The 22482-nt window shown below is 42.7% G+C and overlaps 1 protein-coding gene across 1 annotated transcript in view; it reads left to right on the plus strand.

Moving 5' to 3' along the window:
• Window positions 1-22482, plus strand: part of LOC116980141 — a 53057-nt gene that overhangs the window by 15265 nt on the left and 15310 nt on the right. Inside the window, exons 9-13 of the mRNA XM_033032252.1 lie at window positions 6969-7086; window positions 8003-8550; window positions 9230-9307; window positions 20608-20656; window positions 22327-22404. Coding sequence (XP_032888143.1) covers window positions 6969-7086; window positions 8003-8550; window positions 9230-9307; window positions 20608-20656; window positions 22327-22404 — 871 coding nt within the window. The remainder of the gene's footprint in view (window positions 1-6968; window positions 7087-8002; window positions 8551-9229; window positions 9308-20607; window positions 20657-22326; window positions 22405-22482) is intronic.

Genomic DNA, 22482 nt, shown 5'->3' on the forward strand with positions numbered 1-22482 from the left:
CACACACTTCAACTACTGTTCTCACCTCCCATGTGTTTGCTTTGTAAGGGGGGCTGAGAACACAAACCTGATCATGTGTATTGAACCTACATTCTTTTTGCTTCCACCATAATGACATTTCTGATCAGATTGTTTGCGTTCAACCTAAGGAGATACGTTAGGTAAAACCAAACTCGGTCAAGTTCTGAGCCTTCTTTTCATGTGAAGTTCAGCTGGCATATACCCAGTGGTAGATTGTGGCATAGTACGATATTTCAGTGAGAGACTAGCTAGCCGCTGTGACATATTGAATTTTGAATTTCATTCAAGAACTTGTTTCTTGAGAGCTCCTTTGATTATCCTGACTGACTTTTCGGCTGTGCCATTAGATGCCGGATGGTAAGTTGGCACTAAGGTATGCTTGATACCATTTAGCTTCATGAAAGTTTAGAACAGTGCAGCGCGAAATTGGGTGCCGTTGTCAGAGACAAGCTCTTCAGGTAATCCAAGAAACACAAAAATAGACCGCAATGCATCTATTGTTCTCAACACCTCAATCCACTTTGAATGACTATCTATCAAAAGAAAATTATTATTCCCGTGTTCACAAAAATCCACATGAATCCTCTGAAAAAGTCTAGTAGACCAAGACCATGTTTGCAAAGGGGTTTGGGCAGGCCTACTTCGACAACTCTGACAGGTGCTACATTTGCTTGCCATTGCTTCTATGTCATTGTCCAATCCTGGCCAATACATGCAGCCGCTGGCTGTAGACTTCAATCTTTTCCTTCACTGGTTGTAGTCCATGTTGATCAACTTTCAAACCAAGGTACACTACTTCGGACTTTAAGAATGCACATTTGCTTCTTTTCAACGTTACATTATGAGTATCAAGCTGTTTCAACAGTTTCTTCTCCATCTTCTTCTGCTTGTTACTGCACAACCGCCAACAGCTGGCCTATCTCGTGCAGTTCACTGAGTATCTCCAGATTCTCCTCTTCAGTAGCAGTTGCAATCAGCAAGTCATCTTGATTGGTCAAACAATGTGATATTCCTTGCAGAATCTTGTCCATTGTAGCTTGGAAGATTTTTGGTGCTGACTTCACACCATAGGGCAGTTTTGTGTAGGAATACAGCCCCATGTGTGTGTTTATCGTACTAGGCTCATACTATCAACATGTAGCTGAGTATATGCATGTGACAGATCTATCTTAGAAAATACCTTGGAACCAGCAAGTTCAGCGTATAAATCTTGTGAGGAGAATATTGAGTTGATACTGTTCATCATCTACTGCCTGGTTGATGGTCACTTTGTAGTCTCCACACAATCTCACTGTGTTGTCCGCTTTCGGAACCACTACTATTGGAGTAGCCCAATCACTGCGATCTGTTTTAACCAGTACACCGTTTTGTTCCAAAGTTTTGATTTTAGCTTCCACTTTACTTTTCAGCGAATATGGTACTGGTCGCGGTCTCCAGTAGACAGGTTCCACATCGGCTCGAATCCTGATGTGTGCTTGCTCACCCTTGATGCCATCGTAGCTGTCATTGAACACAGCATGATGTTTCTGCAACAACTGATACAGTTGTGTTTACACTTCGACTTGGAATACAGATTCCCAGTCCAGTTTCAGTAGGCGGAACCAATTCTTGCCCATCAACGGTGGCCTATTGATATAACGTGCGACAACTGTTGGCAACTTCAAAGTCTTGCCTTTGTGTTGTACATCACAAACGGTCTCTCCACGTCTCCAACACTTCTCCAGAGTACGTTTTCAGCTGAAATTTTGTTTCTGTGATAGGCATATTGGTAAACTTGGATTCATAGGTGTCTTTGCTTATAATTGTGCAATCAGCAGCAGTGTCAATACACTTAGTAATGTATTGATTATCTCTCATTGACCTTTGTCTGAAAGTCTTCCTTTCCAGAACCACTGTTCATACTAAAGGTGCCGTCCAGTCCAAGTTCATTACTCTCGGAGAGTTCTTTGAGGTTGTGAATACCACGCGTTTGGTTTTGTTAAGCCTTGTGCTTTGTCCTGGGATGGTGCTCTACATGCTGGTGCAACATGACCTTTCTTTTGACAGTTGTAGCACTTAGAGTCCTTGAACTGGCAATTATTTGTTTTGTGTTGACCATTGCATCGATAGCACATACAGTGAATTCAGAAAGTATTCAGACCCCTTCCACATTTTGTTACGTTACAGCCTTATTCTAAAATGGATCAAATTCATTTTTTTATCATTAATCTACACACAATACCCCATAATAAAAAAACAAAAACAGGTGTTTAGAAATTTTTGCAAAGTAATTAAAAAGAAATAACTGAAATATCACATTTACATAAGTATTCAGACCCTTTACTCAGTGCTTTGTTGAGGTCCCTTTGGCAGCGATTACAGCCTCAAGTCTTGGCACACCTGTATTTGGGTAACTTCTCCCATTCTTTTCTGGGGAGCGTCGATGCACAGCTATTTTCAGGTCCCCCCAGAGATGTTCGATCGGGTTCAAGTCCAAGCTCTGGCTGGGCCACTCAAGGCCATTCACAGACTTGTCACGAAGCCACTCCTGCGGTGTCTTGGCTGTGTGCTTAGGGTTGTTGTCCTGTTGGAAGATGAACCTCCGCCCAAGTCTGAGGTCCAGAACACTCACAAGCAGGTTTTCTTCAAGGATCTCTCTGTACTTTGCTCCGTTCATCTTTCCCTCAATCCTGATTAGTCTCTCAGTTCTTGTCACTGAAAACCACCCACACAGCATAATGCTGCCACCACCATGTTTCACCGTAGGTATGGTATTGGCCAAGTGATGAGCGGTGCCTGGTTTTCTCCAGATGTGACGCTTGGTATTCAGGCCAAAGAGTACAATCTTGGTTTCATCAGACCAGAGAATCTTGTTCCTCATGCCTTTTGGCAAACTCCAAGCGGGCTGTCATGTGCCTTTTACTGAGGAGTGGCTTCCGTCTGGCATCTCTATCATAAAGGCCTGATTGGTGGAGTGCTGCCGATATAGTTGTCCTTCTGGAAGGTTCGTCCATCTCCACAGAGGAACTCTTGATTGCTCGGTTTGACCGGGTGGCCAGCTCTATTAAGAGTCCTGGTGGTTCCAAAGTTCTTCCATTTAAGAATGACGGAGGCCACTGTGCTCTTCGGGACCTGCAATGCTGCAGAAATTGTTTTAGACCATTCCCCAGATCTGTGTCTCGACACAATCCTGTCTCGGAGGTCTACGGACAATTCCATCGTCTTCATGGCTTGGTTTTTGCTCTGACATGCACTGTCAACTGTGGGACCTTATGTAGACAAGTGTGTGCCTTTCCAAATCATGTCCAATCATTTACCACTGGTGGACTCCAATCAAGTTGTAGAAAGGATAATCAATGGAAATAGGATGAATCTAAGCTCAATTTTGAGTGACATAACGAAGGGCCTGAATACTTATGTACATGCAATACTTCAGTTATTTCTTTTTAATTACTTTGCAAAAATTTCTAAACACCTGTTTTCACTTCTTCATTCTGGGGTATTGTGTGTAGATTGCTGATAAAAAAATAATGAGTTTAATCCATTTTAAAATAAGGCTTCAACGTAACAAAACGTGGAAAAAGTGAAGGCGTCGGAATACTTTCTGAATGCACTGTATCTGCGCTTTTCCCAGACCTTTAGTGTGAAGGCCTTTTCCCTGTCTTGTCATGCTTGTGTTTTGGAACTGCCTTTTGACTGTTGACTGTCTAGATGCTAGATGCAGGAAGATTGTTCCCGATGTTGGGGAAGTCCAGGACAAGGGGTCACAGCTTAAGGATAAGGGGGAAATCCTTTAAGACCGAGATGAGAAAAAAAATTTTCACACAGAGAGTGGTAAATCTCTGGAACTCTCTGCCACAGAGGGTAGTTGAGGCCAGTTCATTGGCTATATTTAAGAGGGAGTTAGATGTGGCCCTTGTGGCTAAAGGGATCAGGGGGTATGGAGAGAAGGCATGAACAGGATACTGAGTTGGATGATCAGCCATGATCATATTGAATGGCGGTGCAGACTCGAAGGGCCGAATGGCCTACTCCTGCACCTATTTTCTATGTATCTATGTATCTATGACTGTGCCAGCATGTGTTGGTCGATACTCATGTGCACTTTGAGATGCCATCTCCATGACCAAAGCATTTTTGCATGCCAAATCAAAGGTAAGGGCTGGTGTGTTCAGTAATTTTTATTTTACAAATTTATCACGCAAAGCTTGATCCAGAAATGTTTGGAAAATGCAGCGTGGAGCCAACTTCTTCAATGAGATAATGTACACCCACAGTCTCACCAGACTTCTGGATTCTTGTGTGAAATTTGTAACTTTCTGCAATCTCTATGGGCTTAGGGTTAAAGTGAGCATCAAGTTAGAAAGAACAGTCTCAAATGAAACATTCCTTGCTTTCTCTGGAGTTTCATGAACTACAGGACCATAGAATGGATTTCTTTCGTTCCTGGATGACCTTGTTTTGTGCTCTAACCTGCACTTGATAATCATCCTCTGTTTATTCAGCTCCAATAATATAATTAAAAGACATTTCCATTCGCTCACAGTATGAGGTAAAGGTTTCTTGTCGAACACGGTTCTTGTCGAATATCCATAGTCGGCCTATGTATCCCAAGGACGCCATCTTGCTAAGTAGACACAACATAAATATAGCCTGACAAACTCATCTATATTACTAAAAGTCTGTTCTTGACAGGTTTTGGCATTCTGTGCTGCGATTTCCGAGAGAACGCCGCCACCTACGGCCGTCATTTTTGGCCACCTTGCTCAGAGCCCCCCTCCGCCGTATGTGTGCTGAGGATTTTTCCCGTCGATGAAAAATGACAGAGATATTAATGATTTTACAAAATTCCCCATTCTCTCCGCTGGTGGCAGGGGGGAGGGACTATAAAACCAGGAAGTGGTGTGCCCCAATCAGTCTCTTCAAGATGGAGGAAGGCAGAGGGTCATGTTTCTCTGAGCTGTGAATAACACTGAACACATGTCTCCTCAAATGTAAGTGCCCTTAGTGGTTCTAAAACGCTTGCAGAATGTGTCTATTGGTTCTAAAATGTTTGCAAAAAGTGTCTCTTTTGGTTCTACAATGCTTGCAGAATGTGTCTCTTTTGGTTCTAAAATGTTTTTTAGGTTCTCCGTCCCCTCTCCTCTCCCCCTCCTCCCCTCTCCTCTCCCTCCCCCCTCTCCTCTCTTCCCCCCCTCTCCTCTTCCCCCCCCCCTCTCCTCTCTCCCCCCCCCCTCTCCTCTCTCCCCCCTTCTCCTCTCTCCTCTCTCCCCCTCTCCTCTCTCCCCCCTCCTCTCTCCCCCCCCTCCTCTCTCCCCCCTCTCCTCTCTCCCCCTCCTCTCCCCCCCCCTCCTCTCTCCCCCCCCCTCTCTCCCCCCCCTCTCCTCTCTCTCCCCCTCTCCTCTCCCCCTCCCTCCGCTCCCCCCCTTTCCTCCCCTCTCCCCCCCCTTTCCTCTCCCCCCTCTCCTCTCCCCTCTCCTCCCCCCCTCCTCTCCTCCCCCCTCCTCTCCCCCTCCTCTCCGCTCCCCCCTCTACTCTCTCCTCTCCTCTCTCCACTCCCCCCCTCTCCTCTCCCCTCTCCTCTCCTCTCCTCTCCTCTCTTCCTCTCCTCTCTCCCCCCTCTCCTCTCCCCTCTTTTCTCCCCCCCTCCCCTCCATCCTCTCCCCCACCATTCCTTCCCTAAACCCCCTCCCTCCACACACCCTACCCCCTTCCCTCCCTCCTCCCCCCGTCTCCTCCCCCCCTCTCCTCCCCCCTATCCTCCCCCCTCTCCTCCCCCCCCCTCCCCCTCAACCCCCTCTCAGCACCCCCTCTCTCTCCCCCACCCTCCCTCTTCTCCTCTCCACCCCCCTCTCCCTCTTGCCCCTCTCTGTGTGTCTCTGTCTCTCTCTCTGTCTCTGCCCCTTCTCTCTCTGCCCTCACTCTCTACCCCCGCCCCCCCCCCCCCCCACTCCCCCTCTCTAGGTGTGACTGCAAGTTGGGGGCTATGCGTCAGTAGATAGGGTGGTTATGGGGTAAAAGGAGCAAATTAATAATATTAATATAATATCAAGGGGGGTGATTAGCGTGAGTGCGGGGGGGGGATAGTTAGTGTGTGTGACGCTGCATGCCGCCTCCCCCCCCCACAACCGCACGTTGGGGGAACAGACCCAACGGGTCTGCACTTGGTCTAGTATATATATATATATATATATATATATATATATACACACGCACTGCACTTTTTCTTCTTCTCGTTTCTTACATTTTGTATATATATATAATATATATATACTGTGTGTGTGTGTGTGTACATATAATATATATATATATATATATATATATACACATTAGTACACATGAAAAACAAACAATAATAGTGCAAAAAGACAAAACCAATGCTCCCAAGTCTATGAAGTTCAGAGCTGATTGGAGGCAATAGTGTTTACTAGCCTGATAGTGGGTGCAATCTGGAACATACTGCCTGAGAAGGTGGAACATTTATAAAGTATCTGGACAATCGTTAATCGCCAAGGTGTCGTAAGCTACAGTCCTAGTGTGGGTAAATGGGATTACTACAGGTAAGTACTTGATGGTTGGCATGGATATGAATCAGAAGGAAACATCGCAGAAACAGGAAACACCACGTTTGGCTGAAGGATCTCTATCTTTGCCAAATGACTCTATAACTCTATATGCAGACCAGCAACATCTTCCTTCTTATCTCCCCCACTCAGAGGGAGCAAAACTGAATATTTATATCAGCCATATGTGCTCTGTCATTGGAACAGTGAAATGTCAGAAGTAAATCCTTGAGGCATCCTGCTTGTACAGGACCCTATAGGTTGAGCTGCCTTTACCAGGCTTAGAGTGAAGTACATTCCTTTATAGGACTGTTTAGGCAGATTTATTGGTTGCAGATTGTGAATAATCTATGTATGTGGAGTCGTATCTAATGTTTATGAGGCTGCTTTGTCTTTTGCTGACAGGTTCTCCTGATGAATGCAAGTGGGCACTTCATATGTGGAGGAGTTCTCATTGATCGATTTTGGATATTGACAGCTGCTCATTGCGTTGACAAAGGAAAGCGATTTAGAGTAATTCTTGGTACGGGAAACTCAGTCATGCTTCCTGTAGCAATACAGTTGCCCGCTGCCTGATGCAAAATGTGCTTCTCACCTTAAGGCTCACTATTTCTAGTACCTACAGGGAGTTGCATCCTACCACTTGTCTGCCCAGATTTGCCTTACTCAGTTTTTATTCCTCATCAAGATGTTTTCTGTTGGCAGGGTTATCCAAAGACAATGTGCAGCTTTAGATGTATGCTGACAATGTAACAGCTTTCTCTAACCCATAAGCAATACACAACATTACCTTCATCTCTATCTGTGGCCGTGCTTTTAGCTCTTGAAATTTGCTAACTCAACTCCCCCATCTTCTTTCCGGCCTCTATTGAAACCAGGATATCTAATGTGAAACACCTAAAACCATAATGTAAATTTTATTCATTACTAGACCATGTCACAGAGAGTGGGTCAGGTCTACAGAGGGTAAAGAGGTGATATTGGGTTTACCATTCTTCTGCTTTATTCCCTTCATACTTCACCTGTAGAAACAGGAAGGAGGCAACAGTTCTTAAAATCTGTCAGCGGGACTGCAGTAAGACTCTCTTTAGATTACATTGTCTATGGGAAGCCTGGCACTACCCAACAGAAGTAAGGAGACATAAGATCAGGTCAGGTACTCGTGACAAAGGACCCTTGTGTCTTTGAACTATAGGTCTACTACTGTTAACTCCCAGCGCAAGGCTCCACTGATAACAAATTTCAGATAACAAATGCAACCAGATTTGAGAAAGTAGAAGCACACTTCTTTTGCTTTGAAGGATGGCGTCATTTGGGAACTGGGGGGGGGGGAAATTAGCTCTGTAGCAGTGTTGTTCTTTTCATTGCCATTAATAGTTTGCAGAGGAGGCGGCATAACTTTAAGTGCCCAAATGACATTATTTCCATCTCTGTTTCAGGTAAGCATAACAGAACGGTCTTAGAAAAATCGGAGGATCATATCGTCATACGTACCGTGTACATCCATCCTCACTTCAATCGTAGCGCCATGGACAATGACATTGCTCTCCTCCAATTATCCGAGGCTGCAATCTTCTCTAACCACATCCTGCCAGTTTGCTTGCCCTTCCAAATGATGGCAGAGGAAAAACTACTTATTCCAAACACCGAAGTGTCGGTCACAGGTTGGGGAGCTATGGATGAAAATGATGACAGAATCCGCCCTAGTACTCTATTATTCATCAATGTCATGTTGGTTTCCCATGACAAGTGCAAGGAGAAACTAGGAAATAATCTTACAGGCAATATGATCTGTGCAGGAGACCCGAGTTTCAAAAAAGATGCTTGTAAAGGTGATAGCGGTGGGCCGATGGTTGTTGAAACCAATGGAACAAGGTTTCTGGTGGGACTGGTCAGCTGGGGAGAAGGATGTGGCCGTTTCCAACGATTTGGAGTTTACACAAAAGTATCCAATTACCTAGACTGGATAGAAAACGTAATTAAAAACTAATTATTTTCAGGTCTACTCTACTTAGATTGATGGATTTGAAGGTCAAAGAGATTTTTCTAATCTCTACCCAATTCACCTGCAATTGTAATAAATAATATTCGACAAATATTTCAAGCTTTTAATATTTCAAGTGAGGTGTGAAATACTGTGAATTAATCTGTGAAGAATAAATGTGTTCAATAATCAAATAAGGCTCGAGCATAATGACTAATGTCAATAGTTTGGAAAGAATAGTAACTTATCCTTACCGAATAAATAAGTGAACAGTTTCGATCTTTTACCTTGCTTGCTTTCTTAGCCAGTGTATTCCATGGTTTTTCCCCCATATTCCAAAATGTAAAAGTTGAAAGTGATGACTGAATCATTTTAAGTAAATCAGATCTTCCCGGGGTTCTGTCAATATGGTACACCATATTGGTGCACTATATAATATTCAGCAAGATTATAAGTTTCTCTTTCTAATTATCCATTATTGAATTCTTAATTTTAATTCTGCCTTCAGCAGGGTCTCTTAGTCGAGGCTAATGGGGCCCAAGAGAGGGGAAAGAAATGCAACAAGACCATTACTTGCCTCCTTCATTATTTCACCAACAACTAGTTCAGAATGGATTTAGTATGAAACAAGGAACCGACTTTCTTTCAAAATTGAATCTTGATTTCCTTGGTATATTTTCAGAGTATCGCAAATCGCAAAGTAATTCCTGAAAATAATAAACCATGTGGCGAATGTGCAGAGCAAGAATGGTTACAAGAAGTATTGTTAGGACAAGCAAAATAGTATGGTCTGTCTCCCATTGAGGAAAATGACATTTTTCTTCACACAAGGACCAACTGCTTCTACGGAACTAGTTTACATTAAACATGGACAAAATAGAGCACATAACAGTCATCCTGTTCAGAGACAAAACTGTTCTCAGTAACAATCAATTCATGAATATACATTGTAAGATTTCATTACCTACATTGCATTCTTCTAAAGAAATAAACCTGCCTCATACAGGTGCTGTACTTTTGGCTGTGAATAATGGATAATTCATTTCAGCTGTATTATTTAGTAGACACAAGCCCTCTCTGGATTGTGACATGTTCTGTTCCTGAGAACTGTTCATAACCCAAATTAGTTTACAAATCAAAAATACAGCCACAAACCAATTTTCCACATTGCAGAAGATGCCTGCCTGAGGTGGGATGTCGCAATGAAATAGCATGGAAAAATATTTCAAAATCTCGTTTTGCCATTGATAATAATAAAGCTGATATCAATGGTACAGTGGTGCAGCGGTGGAGTTGCTGCTTTACAGCGCCAGAGGCCCGGGTTCAATCCTAACTATGGGTGCTGCCTGTACGGAGTTTGCACGTTCTTCCTGTGACCTGCGTGGGTTTTCCCCGGGATCTCTGGTTTCTTAATTGGTTTGGCATTTTCCTGAGAATACCTCGAGCTAATAATTATGTAACTTTAAAATGTTTTACTGCAGATGAAGTTTTAAATGCTCTTGACGGATTTAAAAGCTCTCTAGATAGGATTTGTAAATTGGACATCAAAGTGTAAACTAGAATGTAGTGTAGAAGAGCAACAATCTTTGCTTGGCCCATAGCGTTACATCGGTACAGGGGGAAATCTTTGCATGTGGATGCGTTTGCAACTTTTCTGCCCTGTCTGCCTTTTAAAGAAAGAAAATGCTGTCGCTGTTTTAAGCAATAACCGGAAACCCAAACCAAAGAGCACTACATTTAGAATAACACAACCAGCTTCGCCATGCTACAACATGAAGAATGTCTAGACACTGGAAAGGATATGGAAGAGTTTCACTAAAATATATGGCCATCATTGCAAGGCTTTGAATAAAGGCACAGAAACTTTGGGATCTTCATTAGAATAATGGTGAGAAAGATTTGTAGTTTCTACTGGTCAGCAGATTAGAGAACTGGTCAATTAGAGGACTGGATCTTTCCTATAACAGGGAAAAGTTAAGAGAATATTTGATAACAGTCATAATTCCGTTCCCATTTCCACCAGCCTTCCAGGAAGTGACTTCCAAATCGCAACTAATTTAAGCAAAACAAAAATTCCTCCATGCACCTTTCCTCCAAAAATTATAATACCAGTCATTAAATCAATCTCCAATGGAACACTTCTTCCTATTTACCCACATTTAAACCAGTCATGTGCTTTTACATTTCTGCCAAATCTGTTCGCAGCCTCCTTGGTTCCAAAGAAAACAAGCCCAGCTTCTACTGTTTAACCCTGTAGCTGAAATCCCTCTTCCCTGAAACCATTGGAACTGATTGTTGGTCCTTTCTCATCACCTCCACAGGGAGGATGTTGTTGGCTAAGAAAGGAAAGATTGGCCAGATTTGGGGGGTTTATTTTGAAACCGAGGTGGCTAAAGGGAAATATTTAATTTGGGTACATAATATTATAAGATGAACAGAAGGAGCATTAACAATCTAACCGTGTACACGGCATTCCATTTCTCAATATTTCAAAACAAAATCACCTGTTCATTATCAAATCTATCTCTGCAGGAGCTTACTATGTACACATTGATGGATATGGTTCCTGCTTACAACAGTGACTACATTTCAAAATAATTGTAATTGGCTTTAAGTTACTGTGGAGCAATATGTAGAGGAAATAAAGAATACCACAGCAAAGCACGCATTCCTTTCAAGTATATGCTTCATTGAAGTGTTGATTCTCAATTATTTCAGTCCATCTTGGTAGCTAAGATGCTTTATACTGGAAATTGACATTAGATTCTCCTCTGCACCCTTTTCAATGTCACTACATAATCATCATGTGAAAAAGCCAAAACTAGATTCCAACTTGGGTTTGTACTAGGATGAAATGTTATGCCTATATAAGTGACGTTCCTTATATGTATGTATGTGTGTGTATATACATATATGTATATATATATATCACCAACCTGCTTGAAATAACGATATAGTAGAAATATAATATTCAGCAGATCACTGTATCAGTGAAGAGAGAAACGGACTAAATGCTTCAAGTCAATGATCTTTCATCAGAACTGGATGTTGTCCACAGAATGATTGTCTGGTACTCACCAGTAACTTTGGCTTCATCGCCAATTTGAATTTTACCAGGTCCAGACCTCTTCACATCCTTAGTCCAAATCTGGACCAAAGAGCAGAGTTGTAGAGGTGAAGTGAGAGGGGTTGCCCTTGTCATCAAGCCAGCATTTGGCCCGGTTTGCCATCACGGCCCTCTGGGAAAACTGACATTAATTAACAACAAAGAAAAAAAATATTGGTTTAATATCTCACACGATTGAAGGTGGTTATTGAAATCAATCATCCTGGTCTCAGCAAAACACTGCAGAAATTCCTCCAATTTTCCTAGCAACATCGTCTTGCATTTTAAAACTTACATGGTTTCCTTTGATTCAAATGATCCAACACATTGTTTGAAATATTTCCTTTAAAACCCCGTCCTGCGGGAACGGCTTGCGGCAGCTGGTGTCAAAGTGCTTTCATTGTTGGTAGGTGCTGTCCTTTCACATGGACTGCTTACAGCTTGGTGCTCGGGTTCAGAGTGCCCAGTCACCTATGGCTTGTGTGGGAAAATGACCCTCACCCTTCCGTCTCCATCGGCCAGTGATGTGATGGACGCGGGGGTCTGGACCAATCGCTGAAAAACTCTATGTTGTACAGGACAGATTCTTGGTGAATTTTCTCACAAGATTTTTTGCAAGTAACTACAAGGTCACAGGTTAATGAAAAATGGATAAAGTTTCAAACATATTCCAATTTATCCCATTAATTTTCATCCTGCAGTTAGTTCATTTATCCTACTCTGCCTGATAGACAAGAGGCTTGGTTGTAACAATCTGATTTGCCTCCTTTCCTACAGGTGACCTTATAATCAATGCCAAATGAATATGCTTTAAATAACTGTGTTAAATCTAAGGCTCACAGTAAGAATTGCCAAGTGGCGATTACAAATTGTCTCTAGTTGTGGTTTTTTTCAAAATTACCAAAGGTATGTGTTTTAATATAAAATTACCAGTCACTTTTACATCAGGGTTATTGCCACAGAAATCTGGATCTAGAGTTTTATTTGCCAGTGTCTAACAAGGCCGAGTTCATAGACTTTTCAGTTCTTTGGTAAATTATTGTTGAGTTGTTGTGTTAAACTGGACGCAAGATGATAATTAACCTTAATCCAAATATTGACTGATACTATCTCATATGTACAAAATTGGAGCATGTTTCTAATGAATGAAAGCTGTTTTTTTCCTCTTCAAATGTTGGCTGATATTATCAAGTTCCTTCCACTCTGATACCATCCCCCCCCCCCCCCTCCCCCCTTTCAAGTTATAAGAGTAGAATTAGGCCATTTGGCCCATCAAGTCTACTCCGCCATCCATTCATGGCTGATCTCCGCGTCCGATTCCCAGTTTCCTGCCTTCTCCCCATAACCCTTCACACCCGTTCAAATCAGGAATTTATCTATCTCTGCCTTAAAAATATCCACTGACTTGGCCTCCAAATCCCTCTGTGGCAATGAGTTCCATAGATTAACTACCCTCTAACTGAAGAAGTTCCTCCTCACCTCCTTTTTAAAAGAGCGCCCTTTAATTCTGAGGCTATGACCTCTGGTGCTAGACTCGTGGAAATATCCTTTCCATATCCATTCTATCTATGCCTTTCATTATTCTGTAAGTTTCAATGAGGTCCCCCTTCAACCTTATAAACCCCAGCGAGTAGAGGCTTAGATCTGTCAAACGCTCATCACATCCTTACATCTTTGCAGACATCACTTCTTTATCAAAGCTCTCTCCAATGACACCATGGTTTCAATATCCCTTTAAAATGCCTCCATCAACTTGCTTTTTCTCCCCAAGATCCTTGAACCTGTGCCTTCCTAAACCTGTGCCTGCTTGCAAGCTGTTTGTGTTTGAACCCATACAATCAGATTTCCACCAGTGATAAACCTCTAAACAAAGATACAAAGGGCAATGGTGAACCATTCTCTACATTCTCCTTGACCTAACTACAACCTTTGATAAATTAGGTCATTCTCCAATATCTTTTCTTTGTGATCCATTAGAGACCAGTTCCTTCTCTTGGTTTTATCTCTATGCTTATGTCTCCCCACTGTACTCCCCAGAAATCCACCATTCCACCCTTCTACCTCTCATCCACATCTGCCAGCTCCAAATGTTTTGGGAATGAGTTGTCATCAGCAACCCCAAATATTTTACCATATTTTTCTGGAAAGGCTTTAACACAGACATGCATTAACATATTATTCTTGGGCATCCCAATGAATTGGGTGCATTGTTGAATTGCATTACTCAATTTCAGCTCAGCCATACCAAGATATATTTTGGAATTGTCGACAGTTCAAAGGGCATTAAAAATCGACTTTAATGCAGCAATGATGGTTGGAAGATTCAGTAACTTGTTGCTGCATGTTGTGTTGGGTTGTAAAAGTCCACGTAACATCATATTCCCTGAGCCATCGAGAGTCATAGAGTCATGGAGTAATATAACGTGGAAACAGGGCCATCGGCCCATCGGCCCAACTTGCCTACAATGACCAACATGTCTCATCCATACTGGTCCCAACTGCCTCCATTTGGCCCATTTCCCTCTCAACCTGTCCTACACATGTACCCATCTAATTGTTTCTTAAATGTTGCGATAGTCCCTGCCTCAACTACCTCCTCTGGCAGCTCATTCCATACACCGCCACCCTTTGTGTTAAAAGCAACTCCTTTTAGCTCCAAAGGATTTGGGAAACATGTTCCCGATGTTGGGGGAGTCCAGAACTAGGGGCCACAGTTTAAGAATAAGGGGTAAGCCATTTAGAATGGAGATGAGGAAATACTTTTTCACACAGAGGGTAGTGAGTCTGTGGAATTCTCGGCCTCAGATAGTGGTGGAGGCTGGTTCTCTGGATGCTTTCAAGAGAGTTAGATAGACCTCTTAAAGATAGCGGAGTCAAGGGATATGGGGATAAGGCAGGAACGGGGTTTTGGAATTTGATTATACCCGCGAATAAGGTCAACCTTCGAGAAGAAGGTTGAGCCTTCCAGATGGGCCGAGAAATCCTGGATGTTCGGGACTGGATACCGATCGGCTGTGGTTACCGCGTTCAAACGCCTGTAATCACTGCAAGGTCTCCAACCCCCGGACGTTAGGGACCAGGTAGGAGTCAGCGCTGAACTAACGCGCAAAAGCAAAACCGCGCGAAAACAAGCAGCCCCTCCCGAGTCATGTGACCGCTACTTCTGAACGCAGGTTTTGATACCTGCGTGCGCCAGTAGGTGCCGTTATAATACCATTTTAGTAAGCAGCTACAAAAGTGGCACCGCATCTGGCTCTGTTGAACAGCAGTGAAGTTTAGGAGAGTAATAGTGATCGTGGACTCTATAGTCAGTGGTACAGGCAGGCATTTCTGCAGCAGTAAGCAAGACTCCAGGCTTGTTTTGTTGCCTCCCTGGTGCCGGGTTAAGGATATCTCTGACAGGCACAGGATATTCTGAGAGGGAAAGGTGACCAGGTCATGGATCATATTGGTAACAATGATATTGGTCGGAAAGGAGGTGAGGTCCTGCAAATACATTTTAAGGAGTTGAGTAGTAGGTAAAAAGCGGTCCACCAGGGTTGTAACCTCAGAACTACTAGCCATGCCACATAGTGCAGTTCAATGTGTAGCTGAGGAACTGGTGCAGGAGGGAGGTTCTCCAAATCATTGGGCTTGAATGCTGTCTGACCCATTTAGTTACTCCAGTCTGAAGAAGGGTTTCGGCCCGAAACGTTGCCTATTTCTTTCGCTCCATAGATGCTGCTGCACCCGCTGAGTTTCTCCAGCATTTTTGTGTACCTTTGATTTTCCAGCATCTGCGGCTCCTTCTTGAACACTAGTTACTCCAGCTGTTTGTGTCTACTTTTGATTTAAACCAGCATCTGCAGTTCCTTCCAACACAAAGAGTGTAGTAATGCAGGAGTCACCTGTGCAATGCATAGATATCCCAATCTCTCCTGCGTGTATGCTCTCCAGTTTATACTACCTTCTTTTCTCCTACCAAAAGAGAAGGGAGGGGGGGACTCGAATCAAACAGGCAGCTTACACTACAACTGGGGAACCAATATCCTCACAGGGAAGTTTGATGGTGCTACTCAGGAGAATTTAAACTAGGACAGGGTATATGGATGGGAAAGGAATGGAGGGTTATGGTCTGAGCGCAGGTATATGGGACTAGGGGAGATTATGTGTTCGGCACGGACTAGAAGGGTCGAGATGGCCTGTTTCCGTGCTGTAATTGTTATATGGTTATATGGTTATATTTGAATTTAAATTGTATAGGGCAGCACAGTGGCACAGCTGGTAAAGCTGCTGCCTCAGAGCGCCAGAGATCCAGGTTCGATCCAGTTGACCAGACTATACACATTACCTGGACTTTGCAACATTAGTAACACATTACACAGGCAAAGGAGCTAACTTGCTTCTTAATGGCCACATTATTTCACCCTATCAGAGGAATTCCCTTTGTTCCACCTATCATGCTCCCCCATCTTCTCTGCTACCTAGACTAATACCTGAATCGGGGGGGGGGGGGGTATGTGGACTGGACTTTGGACTTTTTCCTGCGTAAACAGCGCCAAAATATGGTGACTGTGCATTTGCGGGTTGCGCAAACGAATGTCACTCACCATTGCTCATTGAACCATTATAATTTCTCTCTTCCTTGGCATTAATGAGGAGTCCGGGACCTGATAACTTGATTTTTTTTAAACGCTTTTGTTTTCACAGGTGCTACCTGACCCATGGAGATTTTCCAGCAGTTACTGTTTGTAGTTCTGCTGTTCTGTGCCCTGTCTAATGAAGCTAGCTTTCCCATACACTGCCTTTACCGCCTTATCTACTTGTACTGCCACCTTCAGGCATCTATGGGTCTGTGCATGGAGATCCCTTTGTTCATTTGAAATGTAACTTTACAAACCTTTTGGTAGGAGAAAAGAAGGTAGTATAAACTGGAGAGCATACACGCAGGAGAGATTGGGATATCTATGCATTGTACAGGTGACTCCTGCAATACTACACTATCTGTGTTGGAAGGAACTGCAGATGCTGGTTTAAACCAAAAGTAGACACAAACAGCTGGAGTAACTAAATGGGTCAGACAGCATCTCTGGAGAAAAGGAATAGGTGATGTTTCGGGTATGAAGAAGGGTCTCAACGCAAAACGTCACCTATTCCTTTCCTACTTTCCTTCGTTTCTTTAGAGATAGAGCATGGAAACAGACCCTTCGGCCCACTGAGTCTGTGCCGACCAGTGACCACCCCATACACTAGCAGTATCCTACACACTGAGGACAGTTTACAAGTTTAGCGAAGACCATTAACCTACAAGCCTGTACATCTTTGGAATGTGGCAGAAAACCAGAGCACCCAGAGAAAACCCACACAGTCACAGGGAGAAGGTACAAACTTAGTACAGACAGCACCTGTATTCAGGATCAAACCCGGGTCTCTGGTGCTGTAACGCAGTAACTCTACCGCTGCGCCACTGTGCCTACTGTGTGAGCTGCTGGGAGTTTTTAGTGTTCCTAGATAGCGGTCCTTATCATTGTTCCCTGGATGTGTCATCTATGCACGCGTCAAGAAACGCAAGGTGAAAAAAATTAAGTGTTGATTTATTTGCTTTTTATTCACATAAATTCCTTGATGGTGGATTTTATTCTTTATCTCAAATTCTTGGGTGGTGATTAGTGACACAGCAGGTAGAGCTGCTGCCTCACAACGCCAGGGACCCAGGTTCAATCCTAACCTTGGGTGCAGTCTGTGTGAAATCTGCACGTTTTCCCTGTGACTGCATGGGTTTCCTCCAGGTGCCCTAGTTTCCTTCCACATTGCAAAGACGTTTCACATAGAGAGTGGTGGGTGTATGGAACGAGCTACCAGAGGAGGTAGATGAGGCTGGTACTATGACAATGTTTAAAAGACATTTGGACAGGAACACAGATAGAAAAGGTTTAGAGGGAGATGGGCCAAACGCGGGCAGATGGGACTAGTGTATCTTGAACGGGGTGGGCAAGTCAGGCCGAAGGGCCTGTTTCTATCTGTATGACCATAACATGCGGGTTTGTGTTAATTGGCCTCTGTAAGTTGACCGTAGTCTGTCTGGAGTTGATGAGAAAGTGAAATAACATAGAACTAGTGGGAACGGCTGATCAATGGTCGGTGTGGACTCAGTGGGACAAGGGCCGTGTTTCATGCTGTATCTTTGAGTGTAAAAAGTCTGAGTGTAAAAGCTTGTTAAAATGTTTAAAAGGACATATGACATCCTGTGAAGTACAAGACCAAAGAAATCTTGGTTTTGAGTGTTAATCACGAATTCTGCCATAATATACAGAGATAGGGCATACAGAACAATACTGCACAGGAATAGGTCCTTTGGCCCAACATTTCTGTGCCTACTTCAATGAGCTCATTTTGCCTGATCCTTCTGACCTTATAGCTTTGGCCTCGAATATTTGACTATTCCCACCATCAGATAAGTGATTTTCCCTGCCTACCCTATCTATGCCTCACATCATTTTATAAATTTCTACCAGGTCCACCTCCAATGCTCGGGAGAAAACAATTCAAGTTTGCCCAACCTTTCCTTATACCTAAACCAGTTCTGGTGACAGTTCTGGTGACATAATTTAGGAATGAGGTGAAAACTTTGGAGAGGGTACAGAAGAAATTCACTGAAAATATTCCAGGAACGTAGGAATTTAGCTACATGAATAGGCTGAAGAAGTCGGATTTGATCTCCTTAGATCAAAGAGATTACGAGCAGATCTCATTGAGATACTTAAAATCAAGGAAGTGGTGAAGAATTAGGGAGCATGGAATTAATTTGACATGCAAGAATAACAAAAGTGTCACCGCCGTAGAGTTGTGCCAGAGACCCGGGTTCAATCCTGACTGTGCAGACTGTACGGAGTGTGCATGTTCTCCCTGTGACCGAGTGGGTTTTCTCCAGGTGCTCCAGTTTCCTTCCACACTCCAAAGACATGAAGGTTTGTAGGTTAATTGGCTTTGGTAAAATTGTAAATTGTCCCTGGTGTGTAGGGTAGTGCTAGTGTACAATGTGATCACTGGTCAGCACAGACTCGGTAGGCCAAGGGGCCTGTTTCCGTGCTGTATCTCTCAAGTCTAAAGTCTAAAAGTGAAGAAAGATTTTTAGTTTAACACAGCGAACCTGGATAGCAGAGACAGAGGGAATAGGGGAGACAGCTTCAGTTGTAGCATTCAGAAGGGAATGGGATGTTTGTGAAAATATATGGGGGATGGCATGAGATGGATTGTTCTTACATATACCTCGCCAGGCTGAACGGCTTCCTATCGTGGTCTGTTATCTGATTGTGAAGTAATGCATTTGGGGAAGACATACAAGAAAGGGATCATAGAAACATAGAAAATAGGTGCAGGAGTAGGCCATTCGGCCCTTCGAGCCTGCACCGCCATTCAATATGATCATGGCTGATCATCCAACTCAGTATCCTGTACCTGCCTTCTCTCCATACCCCCTGATCCCTTTAGCCACAAGACCACATCTAACTCCCGCTTAAATATAGCAAATGAACTGGCCTCAACTACCTTCTGTGGCAGAGAATTCCACAGATTCACCACTCTCTGTGTGAAAAATGTTTTTCTCATCTTGGTCCTAAAAGACTTCCCCCTTATCCTTAAACTGTGACCCCTTGTTCTGGACTTCCCCAACATCGGGAACAATCTTTCTGCATCTAGCCTGTCCAACCCCTTAAGAATTTTGTGGGTGAAATGTGAGAGGTTCAGATGTTGGCATAAATACCCACCAATCTCTGAAGGTGGTTGGATGGTTAAGGTAATTAAGAAGACACTTGGAGTACATTTTCTTCTTTTTAACTAACGCAGAGAATCTGGAAATGTGCAATTCTGGTCACCACACTAATAACTTTGTGACTATGCTTGTGAGGGTTGAGGGGATATTTTGTTTTGTTTAGTTCAGTTTATTAGTTTATTGAAAAACCTTTGTTTGTGTGCTATCGAGTCAAAAGAAAGACTTTACATGAATACAATCAAGTTGTCCACAGTGCACGGTAAAAGGATAAAGGGTACAACATTTAATGCAGGAAATAACATTGAAAGATACCCAGGAACTGGTAAGAGGACAGTTTGGAGATGCCGGGGCTGTTTCCTGAAGTACAGAGGAAGCTGAAAATAAATATATTTATAATGTGACACATTATAAGAAGCCATGAAAAAATGAATAGAAAGGACCTATTCCTCCGAGTAGAGGCATTAATACTGGGATGATTTCAGTTAACTGCAAAACAATTGGAAGTGAATGAAGCATGCACATGTTCAGCCACATGGCAATGTAGGATTAGTATTTTATGATACTTTAAAACATCATAATCTATAAACCTGCAGATCCCAAGACAGGCGATGAGCCTTTTTCCAATAGCCCCAAAACATTGGACTGAATAACCTGGAGATACAAGAGACTGCAGATGCTGGAATCTTGAGTAAAACACAAAGTGTTGGAGTAAATCAGCAGGTCAGGTAGTATCTGTGGAGGGAATGGATAGATGATGTTTCGGGTCAGGACCCTTCTTCCGACTCTAGAAGGGTCCCGACAACAATGCATCGCCTATCCATTCCCTCCACAGATACTGCCTGGACTGAATAACCTCCTGTTCTGTGAATGGTTAAAGTTTTAGTGATCAACTCAAACCAGAAATAAAATCTCAGCCGCATTGAGCATCAGTGAAAATATTATAGTTTTACTTAATTACTTAAGAGGCTATAAATATTGGAATTTTAAGCAAAAGGAAATTAAATGGAGGAACTTAGCGAATCAGGCAACTGTGGAGAGAAATGGACAGAAAAGGTTTGGGGTCGGGACCCTTCCTGTGCACTGAATCGTTGAGTTCCTCCAGCAGATTGCCATTTGCTCACCGTTTAGGTCTGCTATCTGGTCAAAGGAAAAAACAGGAATTCTAACTGATTGATTAGCTGAGTCAATATTTGGGATAAGTTAGTTAACAACCAGTAGAAAGAATTGGAATTTAGCAGAGGGACAAGGACACGGTAAGTGAATAATAGCTTAAACTATTATATGAACAACCTAGTTATAATATTAATAATTTAACCAAAGAATTCAATTACATTTTTACATTCAACATGCAACACAGTTAATATTTTCTTTCAGAGTATGAATTCTGAAATAACTTTTATGTTTTTATAACAGCGGGGAGATTTACAATGTAAACTTCAGGGACTTTTCCTAATTTTATGAATCACTTGTTTGTTGGGGACAGGAAACGTAAGGAGTTCCCATTTTACAGAGAGCTTTCAATGTCAAAGAATCATTTAAAACTTTTGTTCCTCTTTGTGTCTATGTTGAGCGTTTGACCATTTTCTGTTCTACCCATGGTGGTATGATAGAGGGACTACTTAGAGAGTTTGGGGATTTGCTTGTTTACTCCCTCCATTTAACGACCAATTCCATTTTTTAAAAACCTCGCTTTCCAATGTCATACAGAGAAAGTTTATTATGATTCATTTCTTCCTTTATATTTCGCCTTTTTTTCCATTGACTTTTAAATTGAAAGGTGAGGAGGTGATAAAAGATCAGGAGCAATCAGAGACATTTAGATGTTGTCCAGAAACTCTATTCCAAGATCTGTGTCATGGGCAGTGTCTCTACTAAAATCTCTACAAGAGTGTTACAGGGAGTCAGAAGAAAAATTAGTCAATTGATCATCAAAGTTTTCTTTGTTATTCTAAAGAGAAACCCGCTGATTGATAATTATTTGTCCGGTCATATCAGTCAAAAATGGTCTGCTGGCAGATGCAGGGAAGCTGCAGGACAGTGGGTTTAAGTGCAATTCTAGAGTTTGAAATGTGTTTTAGTTTCTGGCAAGTCAGATATTCACTAGCATGGGGATGAGTGTGTGGGATGTACTGGCAACAATTTAGGTAAGACTTGGGAAAAGGCAGCTAGCATAGATCTGGCAATATATTACCAGGAGTTACCTTTACTGGTATTTTTCTGAATATCTTTCTGATTAAGGGAGGCTCTAAGAAAGGACTCAAAATGTAGACAGTAGACAATAGCTGCAGGAGTAGGCCATTCGGCCCTTCGAGCCAGCACCGCCATTCAATGTGATCATGGCTGATCAGTACCCCGTTCCTGCCTTCTCGCCATATCCCCTGACTCAACTATCTTTAAGAGTCCTATCTAGCTCTCTCTTGAAAGTATCCAGAGAACCAGCCTCCACCGCCCTCCGAGGCAGAGAATTTCGCAGACTCACAACTCTCTGTGTGAAAAGGTGTTTCCTCATCTCCGTTCCAAATGGCTTAGAACGTAGATGTAATCGTAAACTTTTTGTAAAGCTTTACTTACACTGAACAGTTTGATTTATCAAGAGGTAGTATTAAAGTATTTGTTACTGTATTCCCAGTGCTCAATAATAACTTGTTTTTGAAAGTTGGAGTACAAAAAGCAACTGTATGTTGTACCCTCTGACAGTTATGATTATGAAATGGGTCATAGGTTGATAATTGGGTTGAAGCATCAGCCTTTGTTCCTTGTAAATTACTGTTTCCAAGTTCACATCAAAAACACATCAAAACGAAATATCAGCAAGAGAGTGGTTTACAGGGTCATCGTTTGTGGATTGCAGTTCAGAGGAACCAAGGAGGTTCATCACAAGGCTGATTCTGTTTTCTGACCTTGCTTTCTCTTACCCAGACAGACCTGAAAATGCTGGGATGTTATTGGTGTTTGGCACCACTGATGCTGGTCTGCTACATCGTTAGTGTTGAGAGCTCAGGTAGGTGCAAGATCTTACTCGCTCGGCTTTAAATTCCCATATTCACATATTGTGTTCAGAAATAGTTGCTGTTTCCCA

The sequence above is a fragment of the Amblyraja radiata genome, chromosome 13, assembly GCF_010909765.2.
Source record: "Amblyraja radiata isolate CabotCenter1 chromosome 13, sAmbRad1.1.pri, whole genome shotgun sequence".
Lineage (NCBI taxonomy): Eukaryota > Metazoa > Chordata > Chondrichthyes > Rajiformes > Rajidae > Amblyraja > Amblyraja radiata.